At 35.2% G+C, this 21,388-nt stretch overlaps 2 protein-coding genes across 7 annotated transcripts; one reads left to right on the top strand and one right to left on the bottom strand.

The window, feature by feature from the left end:
* Positions 1-1,929: 1,929 nt before the first annotated feature.
* On the bottom strand, positions 1,930-3,374 carry GBF6 (G-box binding factor 6). Its single transcript, XM_059596701.2, has one exon. It carries the CDS (start codon positions 2,638-2,640, stop codon positions 2,176-2,178), a length of 465 nt encoding a protein of 154 aa, XP_059452684.1. The 5' UTR covers positions 2,641-3,374; the 3' UTR covers positions 1,930-2,175.
* A 9,786-nt stretch (positions 3,375-13,160) lies between these two features.
* Positions 13,161-20,964, top strand: LOC132166893 (Homeodomain-like superfamily protein). 6 transcript variants are annotated; one of them, XM_059577749.2, is made up of 16 exons: positions 13,754-13,945; positions 14,911-15,079; positions 15,156-15,574; positions 15,662-15,848; positions 15,945-16,306; positions 16,400-16,484; positions 16,563-16,726; positions 16,811-16,880; positions 16,967-17,301; positions 17,405-17,813; positions 17,927-18,027; positions 18,167-18,210; positions 18,815-19,016; positions 19,423-19,567; positions 19,842-19,978; positions 20,472-20,964. In XM_059577749.2, exons 2-16 carry the CDS (start codon positions 15,034-15,036, stop codon positions 20,622-20,624), a joined length of 2,859 nt encoding a protein of 952 aa, XP_059433732.2. In that variant the 5' UTR covers positions 13,754-13,945; positions 14,911-15,033; the 3' UTR covers positions 20,625-20,964. The 6 variants fall into 6 exon arrangements, with proteins under 6 accessions (XP_059433729.2, XP_059433732.2, XP_059433730.2 ...); XM_059577746.2 differs by lacking the exon at positions 13,754-13,945 and adding an exon at positions 13,161-13,454 and having other exon boundaries at positions 16,400-16,726; XM_059577747.2 differs by having other exon boundaries at positions 15,159-15,574; positions 16,400-16,726.
* Positions 20,965-21,388: the final 424 nt, after the last annotated feature.

Raw genomic sequence — 21,388 nt, 5'->3', positions numbered from 1 at the left:
AAAAAGATAAAATCCCACAACCCCTTTCGGAAGTAACCTGAAACTTAGATAATACGTAGACAAACACACACACATTGACCAATCACCATTACCATGCCTGAATTTTTTTTAAATTTTTTTTACTTTGTTTTTTTGGGGCAAATACAAAGTATAGAGGGTGGAGTCAAGGTGGCTCCTTGTTGGTTGTCACCGTCAATCCTCAATACAAAGTTAAGAGCGTTCACATTCAGCGAATTAAAGATTATTTTGGCTAGTCAGATGTAAAATGGATAAAAATGTAGTTTCATTCCGCTACCAAATAAACCTTTTGGATTTTTTTTGTTAAAAATTGCACATGATTTTAGGATATAGGTGTTTTGGAAAAAAAAAAATTAGATATAATTGTTAAAGTATATAGCTGAAATAGATAGTGAAATGTAGATGCTTTAGAAAGTAGACAGTTAAAATAGAAATATGTGATTTTTTTAATTAAAATTGGGAAAAAATTTGTTGAGCCGAATAAGAGGGTGGATGATGTTTCAAGTTAAGCTGTTGGGGATGATCCATTTTAATGAATTATACACAAATGAGTGATCATTTTTGTAAACTTCTTTGGCTATTCATAACTTGACACAGTTGATGAGACTTAGAACATCCTTAATGACATTAAGATCAAACTTCCCTTGCCTAAGGTTGATAATGAATTGATGTTGATTAAGGAGCATATTTCCAAACATATTCCAAGTGTGATCAAATTATAGATAACATACGCTGTCCCAAAAAAAAAATGGTATGTTTGTTAATTTGTTTTAGAAGGTGAGTAAATAGAAGGATTGTCCCTTCAGCAATTAAGAAAAAAAGAAAAAGAAAAAAGCTTTCCATTCCAAGCCTTTCACCGAAGTCCTTTATTATAGCGCGTGTATGCCACCCGCCGCTATAGCGCGCAGTGGTTACATATGCCACCTCCATCCTTTGTTTTACAGATAAATTTGACAGATTTTTACCTCTGCTCCTCCAACCTTTTGCAACAAAAAAGACTCCAAATCCGATCTAAACCATATGATATATTGACTTTGTTGTCATCTATCTTGCAGTCTAAGGTGAAGACTCACTATCTACTTAATAAGTATAACTCTTAGCCTTCACAACTTATTCTGCAAGTAGTCTAAAGTTAAAAACTTTTTGGATGTTGTCCATGGCATTCACAACTTTCCATCGTGGCCCGCCACAACTATCATTGCTGACACCATTCTTGCATCCTCCTTCCATCTTGAAGATCCTCTCCAAAGTTATGGAATTGATTGCTACATGAATAATGTTCCTTTGTTGATTTTTTATTTGGTTTATGTAATTTTCTTCTCTTGTATTGTTATATTATTGTAGTTCTTTTACTCATATATATTTAAAAAAGTGTATTGATAGGTACTTTAGTCTTAAAGAGTGTTTTTATGTGACATAACTGTTTAAAACAATTTATTTATTTAAAAGAATGTTTTTTTTTTTTTTTGAGTTTTTTGTTAATATCTTAAATTAAGATCAAAAAATTAAAAGATAGAGAACAAAGTTATTATCGAACAAAACAAAAGTATTAGTAGTTCAAGTCGGGTAAAATGTTTTTCCAATTTTAATAGAAAGAAATTACACGACTCAAAGACACATATCAATTTAATAAACTATTATAATAACCAAAATTAGAGGGGAATCACATGCTCTATTTGACATGAATGGCTCTCCTCACTTTGTCAAACCTAATGATAAAACAAAGCAGAAGAATACGTCGCTGGCAAGGAGGCTCTATCTATCACTCAAATATATATATATATATATATATATATATATATATATATATAAAACAAAGCAGAAGGGCCATTATCAATCTGAATATTGTAGTAATTTAGTCAAACAGAAGCAAAAGATATATGATAATTGTTAGCATTCAAACAAAGTACACAGATTTTAACAAAAACTAGTTCAATAATATATAATATTATTACAAAATAGCTGCAGTAACCCACCACAAACCCACTGCAATAACAGCCACCATTTACAGACCAAGAAGCCTATAAATATAATAAAATAACATCTAAATACCCAGCTGCATGATTCATTCATATTTCATATAATGTTTATTCCTTAAGACTTTAACATTAAAAAAAAAAAACCCCTCTCTTTTGTACTCTATCTAAACCTCCAAGACTAGCAAGGAAACATGTCTGCAGCAGCCATGATAGGCTGGTTCAAGTATGAGTAGTTCAATGGGTTCAAAAAGCCATAATTTGGCTCAGCAAAGGTGCTTGTTTCCCCAGCAGCTCCAAAAACCCCATTGCTGTTGTTCAAGAAGGTGATGATCTCGTTCAGAGACTGCAGCCTGTGGGTGAGCTCACCCACTTGAGCTCTTAGAATTGAGTTGTCAGCCTCAACGTTGAGAAAATGCTGTGTCGTTATGTTCAAGCTGGAGATGATCTGGTTGTTGTCCTTACTCAGCTCAGCCACTTGGGCCATCAGATCGTCCAAATGTTTCTGTTTCCTCATCCGCGATCGTCTTGCAGATTCTCGATTGGAGATCATTCTCTTCCTCTTCCTCTGATCCATCAAATCCTCCTCAGACCCAGAGTTCTGGATCAGAGATGTCCCTGAAGATGTGCCGCTAGAGGAAGCCATGAACCACAGATATTTTGCAGACAAAATTGACAGTAAAAAGAGTAAATTGAGAGAGATTTGCAGGACCCAGATACTAAAAAACACACTAATATTAATATAGCAGATATATTATAGCAATATGGTTACAATAATATTATTATTAGCCTAATATTCAAACTTTTGAGGGGGTGAAAATCATGAAACGTAGTACAACCAATAAAGGAACACAACTGAGAAGGATTGAACTAAATGGGTCCTGCGCCTGAATAAGGAATTTATCATACACCCAGAAAGGAGGATTTCACAAAGAATTGGAGACATGTATCTCAAACATCAAGAACAAGATGTTGAGCATCAAGATAAATCTTGGGAAGAACAGCTACTCTGTCTCTGATAAAAATTGTGACTTTGGAGTTTACAAACCCCAACCCAGCATGTAAAAAGCTGGAGACTTTCCTGAGATTCAAGAAGCAAGGATTTCGGAAGGAAAAATAAAACAAAAAAAATCAGCAGGTTCCCAAGATGGGTCCTTGATTTTGGACTCAGAAAATCAGAATCACAAGAAGTGGAAGATAGCTTCAGCTTAAAGCCAGAGCTTCTTCAGAGCTGGGATAAAACACCAAAATAACTGTAAGAGTAATGTAAAGTACAAAGAAAAGGAAGAGAAAGCGAAGGAGAAGAGGGCTTAGAGGAGTTTTGGGAAATGAATTTATAGAACAAAATGGACCAGCAAGTTGATGAATTAAATGATTTTTAATTATTTTAAAAAAGGAAGCCCAAAATAAGAAATGAGGAAACAATGGAGAAAAAGAACTTTGGAATCTCCTCTGTGAGAAAAAGTAGTTGAAAAAGTTGATGGGACATGTGAGGTGGGGGGAGAGAAGAGAAGACTCCACAACCCTCCACTTCCAGCTGGGAACCAACAATCTTTAGATTACATCATGGGGTTAAATTTATTAATTAATTAGCACTTAAATATTTCTTTTTTGTTTTAATAAAAATATTTTAATGCCTTATGAAGGTTATATATATATATATATATATTTATGAAATACACACTTGAAAAGTGATTTTTTTTTTTTAATTAATAATATAGAAGAGATATTTCTTAGCAGAAGAAAGTTTAGAAATTATAAATATTGTCGCATCACAAATGTCTCATTTTGGTATCGATTTGAAAAATATTGTATTAAATTTTTTGATGATTTTATTTATAAAAAAAATTAAAAAATATGAAAAATGAATGGACAAAAATTTCCTCCAAACCAGGAGGAAGAAATATCTTCCAATCCATTTAAAATAGTGCAAAATGTTTATAAATATTTAAAAGACATATTAAATTCTTAACGTCATTAATATCAGTTTACTAATTTAGACTAAATTTAATGTGTATTTTAAATGTTTATAAACACTTGATACTATTTTAAATGGGTTGAAAGATATTTCTTCTAAATTGGTTTGAAAGAAATTTCTGTTCAAAATAAATATTAAGACAAAGTTTTTTTCCGAACTGAATTAGGGAAATTTCTTTTAACCTAATCTATAAGAGTGACATGTGTCTCTTGAACATGTAAAGGACAAAGTTGGAATACTTTTTATTAAAAACTTACGTGTATCTCACATGTTATTAAAAAAATGTACACATGTTACTTTTATAGACTAAATTAAAAAAAATTCTTTCAACCTAATTTAAAAGAAAGCTTTAAGGTTTTATAGAAATGGTCTCAGTGGTTTTACAATGAAAACCCCCAATTTAAGTTCAAAAGTATTAATTTATGTTCTCAAGAATTAAGACTACATATTTTTATAGTTTAATTTATTTTTCTTTTTCCTTTTTGTATAAATTCATAAAATAATTATAAATTTAGACACTAAATCTAGGAAAAATTTTATAAGTCTTATTTGTTTAAACAAATTTTGGACCACCAGCCAACCCTCTATTTGGCTCGTAAGACAGTTTTTCCCCCGATCTGAGTAGGAGGAATTTTTTTTAACTTAGTCTATAAATGTGACATGTATCTCCTTTTTTAATAACATGTGAGATGCACGTAAGTTTTTAATAAAAAATTATTCTAACTATATCTGTACTATTAAAAAAATAATGTGCATCTCACATGTTCAAGGGATACATATCACTTTTATAGACTATGCTGAAGGAAATTTATCAAACTCAATTTGAAGAAAAACGTTGCCTTAAACTTTATAATTTTTTTTTTTATATAATTTAAACTGAATTAATAGCTAATCAAACATTATATTATATATATAAAAAATAATAATAATTTTTTTTAAAAAAAAAAAAAAAAAAAACGTGAAAGTATGGTGTTAAAAAGTACACGTCCCCAGATGTTGCGATATATCTTTCTTGTACCAAAATTAGATATTTGTTTGCGGTTTCCTGACGTTCCTTTCTTGATTTCTGACGTCATCCTAACTTTGGAAAAAGTTAATTTAGGTGGGAGGCTATTAATTTTTTACCTTGGAGCTTGGTCCACCGTCGAGTATCAAGGATTTGCTCGTATTGTCCAAACTGACCTTGTATTTTATATATTCTTCATATGATTGCCAAGGGTATTTTGTAATTGAACTTGTAGACATTGGAGATGCCCTTTTCAGAGCAATATTATTATTTTCCTCTGCATTGGTCTGAACAGGCTGTGGGGGAACTCTCTAACAAGTCACACCCACCACATAATCTCAAGATCTTCCTCCAAATCTTCACTCTTTTTATCAAAGTAGACCCACGTGTTATATATAATTTCTGGCCAATTATTTATATATTTATTTTATGGAGAGGGGTTTACAGCTCCACATGAGAGAGAGGGCTTGTTGTTCAAGTAGCGAGCGAGACTTTTTGTTCTGGTCGGTCGGTTGGACAAAGAGTTTCTGTCCGAGTAAGGAAAGATCTTACTAATTTCTTCATATTTCTATTAAATTACAACTGACAATAAAAATTGGAGGGAATCCTCAGTTGTAGGAGATCCCTACCAAGATTGTTGGTGAAATTGTTGGGTCCATGAGGCAACAAGAATCAATGACATTTGTAAAACTTTTATTCTGCTTAACTCTAAACCGCTTAAATATACTTGTTTGGATGTGTGATTTTTTTAAAAAAAAAATTTTGGTCGAAATTATGAATATCGATGAAAAAAAAAAAGAATTGAGATTATGTTTTGATAGTTTAAAGAATTAAAAAAAAAAAAAAAAAAAAAAAAACATATTAATCACGGCTTAACAGTGGCCGGGTGATGCAGCGTAGGATTGTGGTGAACAAGAAAAACAGCAAGTAGAAGGGATATTGATTGATGCTTGACCTCCGGCATCTCCCAAGACACCTTTTTTTTTTGTAGAAATTTTCTATTTTTTCTTTTTGGGTGTCGGGCTTGACGCCTGCATCCCATGATATAGCATAGGCTTGTGCCATTGGAAATTCCTTCCATACTCCGCGCCCGCCATAAGGATTGACAGGTTCACCCTCGACGATAAATTTGTCTTTCGCCCCCGCGTATCTCGGTTTTGGTTGACAACGACGAACGCTCGGACCATCCATGTCGGCCAAGTGATCGGTAGGGACCCCGTGATGGGTGCGCGCACGCCCCTCGTTCCGCACGGCTAGACCACCAAACCTCTCCTCCATGTGCCGCAAACGAATCGCCGGTTGCTCCTTACGTGCTGCCTCCGTGCGTACGTGCACCTCGTTCATGTCTGCGAAGCAATTGCTCCTCCCCATTCATGGAAAGTAATTGAGCTCTGATACCAACTGATGCAGCGTAACTTAGTAGGCTGCAGCGAATAACAACATTAAGCAGCGGATAAATATTTCTAAATCTTGAGACTATCAAGGGATCTAAGAAATCTTCTTAAAAACTAGAGCCTATCTAGGGTTTAAGGAAAAAACACAAAGAAACTCAACTCTGAGTATTCTTACTTAACAAAACTCAATAATAATCATAAACTGGATTGTTAAAGGCTATAAACATATATTTATAGCCCAAGACTCCTAGTCCTAAGATAACAATGAAATAGAGTTAATTTAGAAGTCTACGAAAGATAACTAAACCAAATAAAAGACTAACAAAGAAGGGCGAGGCTTACATGCGGTACTTTAGAAGTACTGCAATCTGTGGTACTTTGGGTTGGAAGGCTGGGATCTTCCAAGTGGATTTTAACCCCAAAATGGCAGTGGGAAAGGTTTTTTTTTTTAAAAAAAAAAAATTGACGGTAGGCAAGGGGTAAAAATCAACTCTGTTCTCTCTTCTTCAAAACTTCTCCCTCTCTGTTCTCTTTTTCAACTCTGTTCTGTCTTCCCCTCTGGTGCACTATGGGTAGAATCTTTTCCTTTCACATCTCCACCTCCTTCTCTCTCCTCTGCTTTCTCTCTCCCTCCACGACCCCAAAGTTGCTGTCTAAATCTCCTCCCTCCTTTGCCACCCCAACTCCAGTGCCGACGACACTTCAGAACCCACACCCTCCACATCTCTACTGTCTAATTCCCTCTCCAAAACCCAATCAGCCATTCAATCACTCTCCTCCATCCTCTCGGCCTCAACCCCACCTCCTTCTCTCTCCTCCACATCTCCGAAGAAACCATTGTTGTTGCTTGGAGATTTTGTAATCGACTCCCTTTCTGAGTCTTATTAGGTGTGAGATTTTTTTTCTCCAGCATATTCTATTGTCATGGGGGATTTAGTACTCCCAACAGAAATCTGAGGCTTCTCCTTGGATCGCTTTTCAGGTAGATCTGTGAAGGAGTTTGTGAAGGAATGTAAGAATGCTACAAGAGTCACTAGTCAGCATCAAGATTTATTAAAGATCAGGCGTGAACTGAACTGGGTAGTTGGCACACCAATCTTATGATAGCCAGTGATGGGAGTTGGTCAAATTTTGCACATGATTCTATGTTTTGTAATGGCCTCAGTTTACCAATGAAAACTGCATATCGTGATAGTGTTTATGTTTCTATAATTCTATTCTGGCCAAACCGGTGCCTGTGCCGATTCCGGTGCCGTCATCGGCGGGGCTGGTGGTGGGTGTCGTCAGATATTCCCAAAGGGAAATAGGAAAAGCTGGAAAGGAAACTAATTTTTGTTCCTTTTTTTTTTTTTCAATGGCTTTTAGATGAGATCTGAGGTCAACGTCGTTTCGGGGCTGCCGGCATCGGACAAGCACAGAGAGTCTGGAGATTTTGTCGATTTTGAGTTTTTCTACCACCAGAGGGGAAGAGAGAACAAAGTTGAAAAAGATAATAGAGAGAAGTTTTGGAGAAGAGAGAGAGGATGTTTGGATGGGAGAGTTAACGGGCATCCCTTCTTGCTGTCAATAGTTTTTTTAAAAAGTCCTTCTAATTGCCGTTTTGAGGTTAAAATCCTCTTGGAAGATCTCAGCCTTCCAACTCAACATACCGCAGATTGCGGTACTTTTAAAGTACTGCATGTAAGCCTCACCCAACAAAGAAACCTAATTCAAATAAAGACTGAAAGATAAGATAGAATAAATGACTAACAAAGAAACATAATCAAAGACTAAAAGATAAGATAAGATAAGCTTTGAATTCCAATCTACATCATCGGGCCACCCTTGAAACTAATGGGAGGTAGCCAAATTAGACGAGGGTGGTTGAGCCACTCTCAAAAATTGCTTGGAAGTGGATTAGCTTAGGGGTGTCAAGGCGGTTAGTAGATTTCACTAACTGCAACCGCTAACCGCTTAGCGGTTAGCGGTTAGTGAATAGATAACCGCCCGCTAACCGCTTTTTCAAAATTTGGCTTCTTTTTTTTTGGCTTTCTTTAGGGCTTTTCGGGCTTTTTTTTTTGGACTTTTTGAGCCCTTTTTGGCTTTTTTTTTTTTGTTGGTATTTTTAGTGTCTTCTTGGGCCCAATTACTATAAAAAGGGCCCATATTGAAAAATCAAAAATATTTGACCCAAAATTTACATTTACTTGTACTTTAAAAAAATTTCCTTAAATATTAAATCATAACCGGTTAATTTTTTTTTTTAAAAAAAACAACATATAAAAAATAAAAAATAAATCAACCTAACATATAAAAAAAAGTTCAAAATTCAGACAACTGTCACAACATATAATGATAATACATTAATACTTAAATTGTGTTTATAAGTAACACATTGGTCATTGTTTAATCCAATGTCAATTACTTAATTTGATATTATACGAATTATATCATCATTGTACATTAATAATATGATTCACTTGAAATCTTGAATAAAGTATTTGAATTGTCATTGAATCATATAATTAAGTATTGATATTTTACATTTATATTATTCATATGCATATGTAGACTTATATAGACTTATAACATATATAGACTTATAAGTTTATAACATACATTGGAAATAAGTCTCTAGATATTTAATTGTTGTATTAGTATGAATTGATATACTTATGAGTTATGTCATATTATATATGTATAATTTGCTATTATATAATCAAATGATTTAATTGATCATGTGATATAATCATATAAATTATAGTGATAATATATTAATACTCAAATTGTGATTTAATTATTTTTTAAAAAAATTGTGATTTAATGATCAAGTGATTATATGATATAATCATATAAATTATAGTGATAATATATTAATACTCAAATTGTGATTTAATTATTTTTTAAAAAAAATTGTGATTTAATGATCAAGTGATTATGTTATATGTATAAATATTTTTATAATTATAATTATAAAAATATATTATATAAAAAAGGCGGTTAGCGGTTACGGTTAGTAAACCCAATAACCGCTAACCGCTAGGCGGTTATAGCGGTTAGGCAATTAGCGGTTAATACGCTTAAACGGTTTAGCGGTTATAACGGTTAGCGGACGGTTTTTAACTGCCCGCATTGACACCCTTGGTCTCAAACTCTTAGGACTGGTTCAACCACCGCCCTTATATATATATATATATATATATATATATATTTTAGTAATGATATTTTCTAATTAGATTAAAAAAAATAGTTGAGTTGAAAAAAGTAGGTGTTAAATCAAACATCAAATCAAAAAAAAGAAAAAGAAAAAGTTGAGTTAAGTAGTGTTCAATTGTACTTTCTTTGAAGCAAGCATTAGATCATCAATTATTTTATAAATTAATTATATAATTAATATTTCAATAAGCATGCTAATCATGGAGAGCATCTTTTTCCAAATTTAAATGGTTTTTTTCTTTTTTCTTTTTTTTTTTCTTTTTAATGCGGTTACAATAGATTTTAAATTAATTCCATGGATTTGAACATAATTAAGCTACAGAAGTCAAGATATGTTTATATATTCATTAGATAAAGATTTGACAAAAATGGGTGATTTAGGCTTTTTACACTACTTTTGAGTTTTGACTAATCTTACAACATGACGCCAGGAAACATTAATTAAACTCATAAAAGAAATGCCTCCTCGTCCTCCTCCTCCTCTTCTTCTTCTTCTTATTATTATCTCTCTATGACTATGAGAACGTTTGACCAATGAAAGCAAATTACCTAGCATCATTCCATTGGTTTCTCACATTTCTTTTTCTATTTTGGCAATTCACCTTGTTGGATAAAGCTTTTATAAATTGATGTGACCGTTTCCATGATATTTATGAAAATTATTACATTTATTAGAATTTATTTCTTAATTTCTAGAGTCATGTTTTGACAAGGACACTTGCATGAACTGTTAGGTCAATTTGTAATACTTGTTGCTGGTACAATAAATATGTCAAGACCCACTTAAACATCCCACTATATAAACGGAAAAAATAACTCAACAATATCAAAGGACTATAACCGAGACCATACCTACAGAGTATCCCATAAAAAAGAGTCACACGTCTCTAGGTACGGCCCCTCTCTCTTCTTCTACGCTCGATTCAATTTTTATATTACTGATTTAAGTATTAGAGTGTCCTCAATCTTCTCTAGATAAAATTAGAGACTTCCCAACGACCAATTTTTTCCATTTTATAGGAGCTCCATTTGCCGACACGGCCCTCGTTTTCAAAGGATAGCAGCCATAGCAGTAACATTGCACGTGAAGAAACATATATAATGCATGATGATGAGAAAACACAATTAAAGTTATTTCTTTGTGCACGAGTTTATTAGTGCAGATCCAAAGCATGAGATATTAAGATGGTAAACAAAAGGAGGGTTTTTTTTCTTCAAGCAAATAGTCTTCTCCCACTACCATCGTTGTCAAACGTACAGGTGATTGTGTTTTTGTGGTACAATGGATTTCATCGATCTTCCAATTGAAACTTTTCCTTCGTCGCGAAGAAAAGCATGATCGTGGGCACTGCAGATCTGGAAAGCTAAAGCAAATGGCCGTAGTGGGTTGTTTGTGACCCCCATCAACTATATCTATATCGTACCCGAAATATTGCATGCAAAGATACAGAGTTTGTCATCCGAATATGGCAGGCGACACGACTGTTCGGCCGCCTCATCATTGCGTTTATACGGATCCCTTTTTCAATTGGCCCCTTATTGGCCAATCGTAAAGTGGCCCGTCACCTCCATTTGGCCCCTTATTGGCCACCCTCCATCCGGGCAAAATGGGTAACTTGGTCATTTTCAATTTTTTTGTTGGTATTTTCAATAATTTTTATAAGAAAAAACGAAAATTATAAACAGATGGGTTACATTGCGAATTTTTGATACTTTGTTAATGTACATCACCAATTTTTAAACCTTAAAAGCCAAATTGCAAATCATGTGAAACTTTAAAAGATAAAATATATTTTTCCCTCGAATTTATTTGTTCGGACAAATCGTTTGAGCATTTTTTCGAACAAGTGGGACTAAAATCATCTAGATCTGCACGCAATACGGATAATTCTTACACATTGTTGCATGATTTTTTTGTTTGGGCCTTGGTCGAGCAGCATTAATGCCTTCTTTGAATTATTTTTTCAGTGGGTCCTCAGCCCAGTTTTCAGCTTCCCAGTTCCCCAGCTTGAAAAACCCCCCATTGTCGTTTACCAATAATTGATGCGAAGCTGCCCAGGCCTAACCAACATTCATGTAAATATACTTTTCTAGAATTGCATTATAGTGTAGTCTTAATTTGAGAAGATTTTTCTTAATATATAGAATATGCTTATTTTGACTCTAAGTAGTAACTCAATCGGTTGGGATTACGTTTAAATGAAGCGGAGGTCATTAATTCGAATCTCCTTTTCCACTTTTGTGCGGATATGTCCGAATATGCTTATTTTGAGATTTTTTTTTTTAAACAAAAAAAATGTATTATTTATAATAAAATTAAAGTGGAAAAAAGATGTGTGGGCCACCCTCAATGAAGGATAAGGGTGGCGGCAGGGTCACTTCTCTAGTTAGAATGACCCTACAGTCACTCTAAATGTTTTTATTTGGAAAATTTTACTTTACACCATTAAATTATCAAGCTACTTTGAAAGGGCTCTACTGGCTTATACCTTTGTGGAGTTGTGGTGACGGGCTCGCTTTTCTTGGCAGTAGCTATAGCTCAAATCGGACATTCCATAGCGGGTGGAAACCCCGATGGTAACGCCCAAGGGAGGAAACTACACTGGTCGCCTCTTCACACCTTTTAAATTAGAAAAAAAAAAAAAAAATTATCAAGCGATTTGATAAGTCTCTAAACTTCAAAACCTTTTAATTTGAACTCATGAACTTTCAATTGCAATCAATTTGAACCTTTATGTCATATTTAAAATGTTAAAAATGAGACAATGACGTTTATACCCTTGACTTTGTTATAAAATTTCAAAAATTTACCCTTAATTCCAAATTAAAAAATAAAATAAAAATAAAGTAAAAACAAATGAGGGATATTTTGGTCTTTTTAGGGGTAAATCAGGAAAGTTAACTGATAAATCTGACGGGGGGTTCAAATTAGCTGCAATTGAAAGTTCAATGGTCTAAATTGAGAGGTTTTGAAGTTTGGGAGACTTCTCAAATCGCGTGATAATTCAAGGGGTCTAAAGTAAAGTTACCCCTTTTTATTTTGTAGTTTGAATCGTCTACTAATGTATATGTTTTAAGTGAAATATTTAAATTGAATGCAAAAAAATAAAAAATAAAAAAATCCGTGGATTTTATAAAGGGAAAACCTTCTATCAGGTCGAGCCGCAAAACATGAGTTTTGCAGCATCCAATAGAATGGAAACACGTCAGCTAGTAAAACCGAATAAAATAGGAACAAATACACTGGATAGAAATGTTAAAGCTACTTAGGGCTTGTTTGAAGTTGCGTTTGAAGAGCTTAAAAGTACTTTTAATACTCAAAAAGTCTGTTTGAAAAAAAAAATACTCGTTTGGTAAAAAAATTAAAAGCAGAGGTCAAAAAGCCTAAAAATTACCGAAATGCACTTTTGACAAAAAAAAAACTTAAAAATGAAGATTTTGCGAAAAAAAAAAAAAAAAAAAAAAAAAAAAACTCTTTTAAAATTTCTATTTCTATAAAATAAATAAATAAATAAAAAAATAAACTGAAAAGCTGCATTGGTTTTATCTCTCCCTCCGAACTCTTCATCTTTTGATAAAAAAAAAAAAAAAACCAAGCCATTCGGCTACCACCAAGAATCAAACAGAAAATCAACAACGGGCGTGAATCAACCCCTCAGAAACCCAAAATAGGGCAAATCCACCACAACCAAAACAGAACAATCGACCAACCTAAACCCCTCAAACAGCCATGACTCAACCGGCCAAAACACCACAAAAAAATTTGGACAAAACCCAGCCCAGATCGTAAAGACACGCCCTTGCTCAATGCCTATTCGCTGCCGCCCCTGCCCAACACCACCGTATTTTGGGTTGCAAATCTTCGTCGATTTGTTCCTTCCAGCAAGGTGAGCTTGTTGCAAATATATATTATTTTTTCTCTCTTTCGCTCTCTTTTCTGCCCGTTGAATGGTTTTCATCAGCATTCTGCAAGCTGATTTTGTCTTTGGAAGCAAAACTAATGAACATGCAAAAGAAATTTATCTGGTGTTTTAGTTTTAATTCGTTTTTGTGTTGTAAGCTGACGTGTCGATCTACTATTGAGTGCTGTAAAAGAGCTGGACCGGACTGAATAAATTAAATTTTTTTCTCTCTCCTCTGAATTTCCCATGAATGAATAAATTAAATGGGGGATGGAGTCGTGCATCGAACGTGAGACCACATGCTATGTCAAGTACAAGAGCACCACTAGGCCACGGGGCTTGTATCGTTCAACTTCCGCGCACTAATAGTATTTTATTAGAAACGCCACGTTCTCACCCCGCTCTCCCTCTCAAACCCTTGAATCGCAGGGCTCAAGTTCAGAGCCCAAACCCTAGTCGTACACGACGATCCGCAGGTAATCCTACGGTTTTCTTTAGTTTTCTTTTCTCTACTCGCTACTATATATATATATAAGTTCATATGCTTCCTTTCTTCAAGCTTTTGGTGAATTGTGATTAGCTTTCAATTTTCTTAGCCGAGAGAGAAGAAAACGCTTAAGAAAGACAGAGAATTAGATTAAGCTTGACACAATGTAACATTTAGCTCTCAATTGAAATCAAGGGCACCAGTTGTTTGGTAAAATTCCCCAACGAATTCGGGTTCGCGCCAAAGTGAAGTGTAACATTTGGGATGGGTTTAAGCTGCAAATGTGTTCGTTGGGTGTAAAGTTTAAACTATGAAGTATTTCATTTAATATTCAAAATTTCAACTTTACAGTATAATTAATCTGCCTGGTAAGATAAATAAAATGTAGGAGTTAGCACTCATTTGAGGTTACTACTGGATTTTAAGCAAGCCAAATATTTTTTCCAGGCTCAGTTGAGTGAAGATTTTAGTTTCACTAATGTATCAAACTATGACACAAAGGAAGAGATTTAAATATTTGACTATTTTACTTTTGAGAATTGGGAATGTAATGTAGCTTTCTGGTCTATAAGAACATCTAAAAATTTGTGTTGAAAATTATGTCCACTACAGTTATGTTTAAACAAATATGTGATCTTGCTATTTTTACCAGAATTTTCCTTGGAAGAATAAAGTTCTTCTATAAAGATTATTTTTGATCATGTTAGTTGGAGATTTGCAATGACAGTTTCATTATGCTATGCTTCATGGTTAAATATCAGTCAGTCTGAATGTTAATATTTCAATCCTATCTCTTGGATATTCCGATTGAGAATTCGTAGGGTAGCCCTTTTCCCCCCTCAAAGTGGATGGGAAAAAACAATTCCCCATGTTGTTCAGTTTGAGATTTTTAGAAGGCTTTTGCGACTGTCTATTGAACTTAATTTTAGTGTTAATTGTTTGCAATCTACATAGGTTTATTGAGGGTACACCATAAGGACCACTGTTCCAGTGGTAGGCGTTCTGAACACCTGAAGGGTTCAGACTATTATGTGTAAACTTTGCTGCTGGTGTTAGACAAATTCAAAGGGTTCTCAGATGGACCTTTTTGATGATCTTCTTGATGAACCTACTATCAACCCTAGTAAGTGATGCGTTGACTTGTCATATTTCTTCTCAGTTTGTGTGTGAATGAGTTGGTTTAATATTGGCTTTTTTAGCAGCTCGGGCTGGTGGTAAATTTCAACCCAAGGCTAAACCACGGCCTAGAAAAGGAACATCTGCCTCAGTTCCTTCAACAATCATTAGAGATTCAAAGGAAAAGGCTGTTGTACTGCCCATCACCAATGTGGATGCCACTCAAACCATTCAGCCTGCTGATACTGTAGACAATAAATTGAATAATACAGTTGGTTCATCTCTAGTTACCTCAGCAGAAGAATTTGTAAAAAGTAATGAGGATTTGTTCTCAAGAGTTCCAAACTTAGCTGATACCACACAATCCATATTAGTGAACCCTCCATCTCAAGCTGTTGCGACCAGGGAGGATGTGGGCTCCATAGATGCTCTACCTTCAGCGATTGCAGTGTCCGACATCAATGATGATTGGCACTTAAGCTTTAGGCAATCGGAGACTGAGGTAAAGATTTATGTTTCTCTACAATTATATTGTTCATTGCTGCTAGTTGAAATCTAAGCTCTATTACCATAAAACTATTGGTTTTAGGCAGACTTTACGGGGTTGGATGTGGACCCTTCTGCTGACATCTTTCCTGAGCCTACACTTAACTCCACTGGCTCAGATGCAGCACCATCTGTTCATGCTGGTGATGTTGCAGATGATAGACTGGATTCCTCGGGATTGGATTTGGATCTGTTATATGATGATATTCTTGATCCTCTTGCAAGTAAATGTAAGTCATACTGGCACACCATGGTTAACTTGTTGCATATAAAAAGTTTCTTCCTGTATAAGCATTTTGAGAGGTTGGCCTTAAATTCTTCTGCAGCTAAGGCTGGTGGCAAGTTTAAACCCAGGGCTAAATCCCGCTCTGGAAACAAAACTTCTACATCAGTCCCATCTGCTCCAATTGCTACAGAGGAAAAGGCTGTTAGACTAATCTCCACAGGCTTAGACACAGCACAATATGCTCAGCCAGTTGCAGAAAATAAATTGACAAATGGGGATGGTATGTCTGTAGCTACCTTGGAGGTTGTGGTTACTAACCGGCCTTCAAAAGACCATGAAGGTTCAATTTCTGACAAGCTTGTGACTGGAGAGGATGCTGGCTCTAAAGATGCTCATGCAGAGGTTGCAACATCTGACAAAAACAGTGGTTGGCATTCTAGCATAGGAATATTCTCATCAGAGGTAGAGAATTGGCTTTCCCAAATCTGGTTTTTCCTTATTACTTATCAAAAAAAATTCTAAGTTCCACCAATTGGGAAACTCTTTTGGCTTTAGGTGGATTCCATGGCTTTTGAATTGGAGCCCTTTGGTGATATTCTTCCTGAGCCTACCACAAGAGATAGTAATGATGATGGGGCAGGTTCTCTTTCTCCTTTAGAAATGCCGACTCTTCTTGCTTCCAATAATAAGGATACTGAGGAAAATTTTTGTATTCCAGCTTGTAGTTCTTTTGACTCTTTAGCACTCAGGACATGTGATGCTGCAAAGCCTCATACTTGTCCTTCTCCTGGTACAACCCAAGGTACAGTAAGCTGTAGGGAAGCTCCTGATTCTAACAAGGATGGTGATATTCAGATTGACAATGGAAGGTTGGAAGCAGAGGTGAATATTTGTAACTTTATGATAAGTACTGTGTGTGTGTTTAATTTTTTTTTCTTTCTTTTTTTAAGTCAAAGTTGTGGTTAGTTTCAGGAAGCTGGGGCCTTTTCTGGCATCGAAACCCTAGATTTTATTTCTGAGGCCAATATTGCATCTGGTATGTGCAAAATCAGCTTCATGCTTTATTTGTTCTTGCTCTATGTTGCATTTTAAAATTGTTTATTTGTTCTCTTTTATTTTTAGGACGGCGTACTGGCAAGTTTCAACCCAAGCCCAATAAAAATACAAGAAAAGAGAAACCTAGTACAGGCATCTCTCTCCCAGAAGTTGAGTCTATTATGCATCTGCAGGCTCCTCAGCTGATTCCTTCTGAAACTGGATACATGGATGAGGGCTCAGTTCCTTCCTTTGCAGCTGACTATCCTTTTCAGGATAACTCCATGAGGTTTGATGATTTTATTGCCTCGGATCCAACATCTGAAATTCCAATGAATGAAGAATTGAGAAATCTTCCAGAAGATTCTCACTTTTTGAGGGATATTCTGCATCGGAAGGATGTTCCTGATATTCCTGCAGAGGTGGTAATTCAATTTTTAACAGTTTGCTATGCATTATTGATCGACAGATTATAAATATTTTGCTCACTCATTTTTATCTGGTCTTTGCATGTTTCTATTGTAGGCTGCTGAAAGTGGAATAGGAGAAACTTCTACAGCATCAAATCTTCTTCAGAAACGCAAAAAAACTGCTACAGCTGTTGAAGAGAATGATGGTGGCAAATCGTCAAGGCAGCTGAGGAAGCGAGTAGCTTTCCAACTTATGGATGAGGTGGATGATGAGGATAATGAAAATGGTGGCTTCTGCGCTGAAGCTCCCAGTACTTCTAATGTAGACGAAGACTATGATGATGGAAATAGAGTGGAGAGTACATCCCAGAAGAAAAGAGCTCCAAGAAAGTCAAAGAAACCTGAGGCTGAAAATGGAAAATCTGTAGGAAAGCGTAAGAGGGCCAATGAAGCAGCAGACCAGTCGACCAAGAAACCTGCCAAAAAAAAATTTTCTCACTCAACTCGTCGAAATAGAGGACATGGTAAATGAAATTTCTGGGTCCCTAAGATTACAAGACAAGCTTTTGTATGTATGTATTTGGATCATGAAAGTAGTGTTATTGACAGAAGTATTGAATTAGTTTCTCTTTTGTAGTGGACAAGGCTTTACTTGAAACCCCGTGGGATGAAATTGACCATCAAAGGTTGCCTATCAAGGATCTCATTTTGCATGCAGAGTATCGGGAGCGATCAGCGGTACATTTTCTGTGCTCTAATTCTTGTGATGATGCTTTTCTTTTTCACTTGTAGCATTTCCTTTGGTATTTTTACTGTTTATGATAGATCCAAAATTTCTAATTTTCTTTGATCTTTTCCCTCCTGTCCACTCATGCAGAGCAAAGAGACAGCAAGATCAAAAACGCCCTTGACCAATTTAAGGTACCTGAATTCTTAAATAGGAATTATTTATGGCTAAATCTGTAGGTTTAATGGCTACCTGTTTACTGTATCAGATAAAAAATGTCTGTATTCGTGGGCATCTCCAGAGCATTTGAGTTTCTAGTTCTTTTTTTGGTTGATTCTTTGTGTGCGTATGTGGGATTGTGACGTTCCTCCAATTAAAGGTCTATCTGATTTATATTCCATCTTAACTTTCTTGGGTTCTTGGAGATTGAAAACTGGATTACAAACCTTTTAGTTTAAGTTCACACAAGGCTCCAACTATCACACAGTAAAATTGCCTTGTAGGGATGGGAAGGTAGGGCCCTGGCGTGTTAGGCCAGCTTCTAATGTATTCATGTGACTCTATCAAACAATGTTGTTTGGCGTGAAAGATGATATGTAGTATTTGATGAAATCCAGAACTTCAAATAAACCTGTTATTTAAACAAATGCTGCTGTTGCTATTATGATAGTTCTTGTGGAAAAAGAACCTGAAAAGCAGGTCGACTTGCTTGTTAGTGAGCATTTAGGTTTTGTTACTCCTGGAGTTATATGCACTTGATTAGTTTATTTTTCCTGGGACCATTCTTTTTCTGTGCAGGTCTTACAATTCCACTAATGAGGAATCATCTTATAATGGAGAGGAGACCTTTGCTTCAGAACAGGGCAGAGGTTCTGATGATGATGATGATCAATTGAATAATGAGGCTCAACCAAGTGAAACTCGCATTAATTACCAGTCTTTCATGGACAAAACTCCCAGTACAAGATGGTCAAAACAAGACACAGAACTGTTCTATGAGGTATAAAGCTGTAACATCTTATTCATTTCTTGTTTCCATTAATAACCATCTATCATTTATGATCATAGGATGTGACTGAGTTCTAGTATGCGGTGTAAACACTTTCCATGCTATGATTTTTGTTGAAGACAAAACTTTTGTTCAAAAGAATGTTGGTTTAAAAGCTTAAAACTTGAGATCAAGTGAAAGAGAGTCAAAGGGGTGGGACAGTAAGGTGTACCTAATTTTATCAACTCCCCTTGAGTTGGTTAGTAGTATATCCTTTATCATCTGCTGTCATCTTTTAACTTGGAATTTGGAATTTAATTGCTCTTTTTTCATTTTTCCATACACAAGTGGAAAATTTCTGCCCATCTGTTGCTAGTTATATAACAATTCAACCAATCCCTTTTTTAATGTGATATAGGTTGTTCGGCAGTTTGGGACAGATTTTTCTATGATACAGCAGCTTTTCCCCAGTCGAACGCGTCATCAAGTCAAGTTGAAATTTAAGAAGGAAGAGCGTCAATATCCATTAAGGCTTTCTGAAGCCCTGACAAGTCGCTCCCAAGGTGAATTCCTTTATTTAAATGTTTAATCTCTCTCTCTCTCTCTCTCTCTCTCTCTCTCTCTCAGTAAATTTCACTAAGATGATAATTTTAGTAGTCTTGGCATGATTGAAATTTATTGATTCATTATCTCTCATGGGGAAAACTCTGCTTAACCATTTCCATTTCAAACTCAATAGGAGACATTTTATGGTTTCTGTTTCAAGCTTCATTAAGATAATTATCATGGGTTGGCATGCTTGTTAACTTGCTGTGACAATATAATTTTCTCTTGCAGATCATTCCCATTTTCAATTGGTGATTGAGCGCCTGCAACAAGCTTCTCAGGCAGAAGAACACTCTAATGTAGATGACACAGTTGGTGTAACAGGCGAGGAGGAGGAGGAGGTGGTGGAATTGAAAACTCAAGCTAAGGTAAGCTTTTTGGTGTTTTCTATTATCTTCTGCTAAGTTACTGGTGTGCTTTGCGATAGATCAGGTGCTACGGCACACTGTATAGAAATTCTGAAGTGTAAATATGATTAATGAATACTGCTCTAGGAAACTTTTGGAAGCCTGGTCTCAAGGCCATGTAAGCGTGAAATGATCATGCTTATCATTTGAGTTAACTAGTTATGGCTAATGCTTTTATAGCAAAATGACATCATTCTTTGCCATGCTTCTCTTTATGCTTACCATTTTTTTTTTAAAAAAAATTTAAATGACGTGGAACGCATCCTATCGGGTAAACTCCGGATACACAATCTCGTTTCGCAAGAATCGTGTATCGGTTAAGGGATGACTCAAATAACTGATCTCGTGGTATTAACCAAACGAGTCGACCATTCAAGCTGACCCCTCACGAGCATCTCTTGATGCTACTTGCTAATCTAATTTACTATAATGGCGTTTATTGATGTGTGCTCAGGAAGAAATGGCAAAGCCTGAGCAGGATAAGGAAGCAGTACTCGTTAAAGATAAGGATGCAGATGTTGCCGCCGAAGGAGCTCAAAGTCCTGTGAAGTCTGATGAAAGTGATGATGAGGTCTTTAACTGGAGTCAATATAAAAGTGATTATTAGTTATACAAGACTATCTATTGGTTTTATTCAAAACAAAAGGTATATTTAGAGGCTTTTCAAGATGATTAGTGTACATTCCATTTAGTTAGATGGCTCTTCAACATCTTTTTGCAAGTTGTAGGTTAGGTTGTTAGTAGTTTATGCATTTTAGCATTAGGAAGAAAGATCAACTAGTTGGACTAACTAAACCTGTCGCTGCTGGGTGCATGTAGTGATGATGATTGTTCTTGAGTTGACCTTGCGGTAGTTTTTTGAAATGAAAGCATATAATTCTCTTAGAATAATTTGGACAAGTTGGAAGAATGTCCAATCAATATATTTTCTGATTCTTATTGAGCAAGTTGTCTTTTTCATTTCATGTTGATAGTTAACATGATAATAAATTATGAGTAATGCTATATACCACAACACTATCTCGGTATGCTGACATGGCTATCTCGGTATGCTGATATGACATCACCAAATTATTATTGGATCGACAGAAACAAAAAAAAAAAAAAAAAGTAGAATAAGAAGCAAAAAATAAGAGAATTTTAACGAAGAAAACCAACTGTGACCCTTTTGTTGTTAACAACCTGTAAAAGTCAAACATATCTAAGAAGGATTCCAGTTGTTTGACAAGTGGCAAAAACTTTGGTCATCTTAACAGCATACAAACATTATATATATATATATATATATATATATATATATTCTTTTATTAAAGTAAATCATTTAGAAAGAATCAAACAAGTAGAAGTTGATTTAGATGCTTTGCAGAATGA

This window comes from Corylus avellana, chromosome 2 (genome assembly GCF_965113065.1).
Source record: "Corylus avellana chromosome 2, dhCorAvel1.hap1.2, whole genome shotgun sequence".
In the NCBI taxonomy this organism is placed as follows: Eukaryota; Viridiplantae; Streptophyta; class Magnoliopsida; order Fagales; family Betulaceae; genus Corylus; species Corylus avellana.
The sequence above is the reverse complement of the archived record's forward strand: the minus strand, read 5'-3'. Positions and strand labels throughout refer to the sequence as shown.

Excerpts from the sequence above, each read along its gene's own strand:
- GBF6 (XM_059596701.2), bottom strand. The coding sequence starts at position 2,640 with ATGGCTTCCTCTAGCGGCACATCTTCAGGGACATCTCTGATCCAGAAC.
- LOC132166893 (XM_059577746.2), top strand. The coding sequence starts at position 15,034 with ATGGACCTTTTTGATGATCTTCTTGATGAACCTACTATCAACCCTA. Across the intron at positions 15,575-15,661 it reads TTAGGCAATCGGAGACTGAG|GCAGACTTTACGGGGTTGGA; the intron begins GTAAAGATTTAT and ends TATTGGTTTTAG. Across the intron at positions 18,211-18,814 it reads ACGCCCTTGACCAATTTAAG|GTCTTACAATTCCACTAATG; the intron begins GTACCTGAATTC and ends TTTTCTGTGCAG.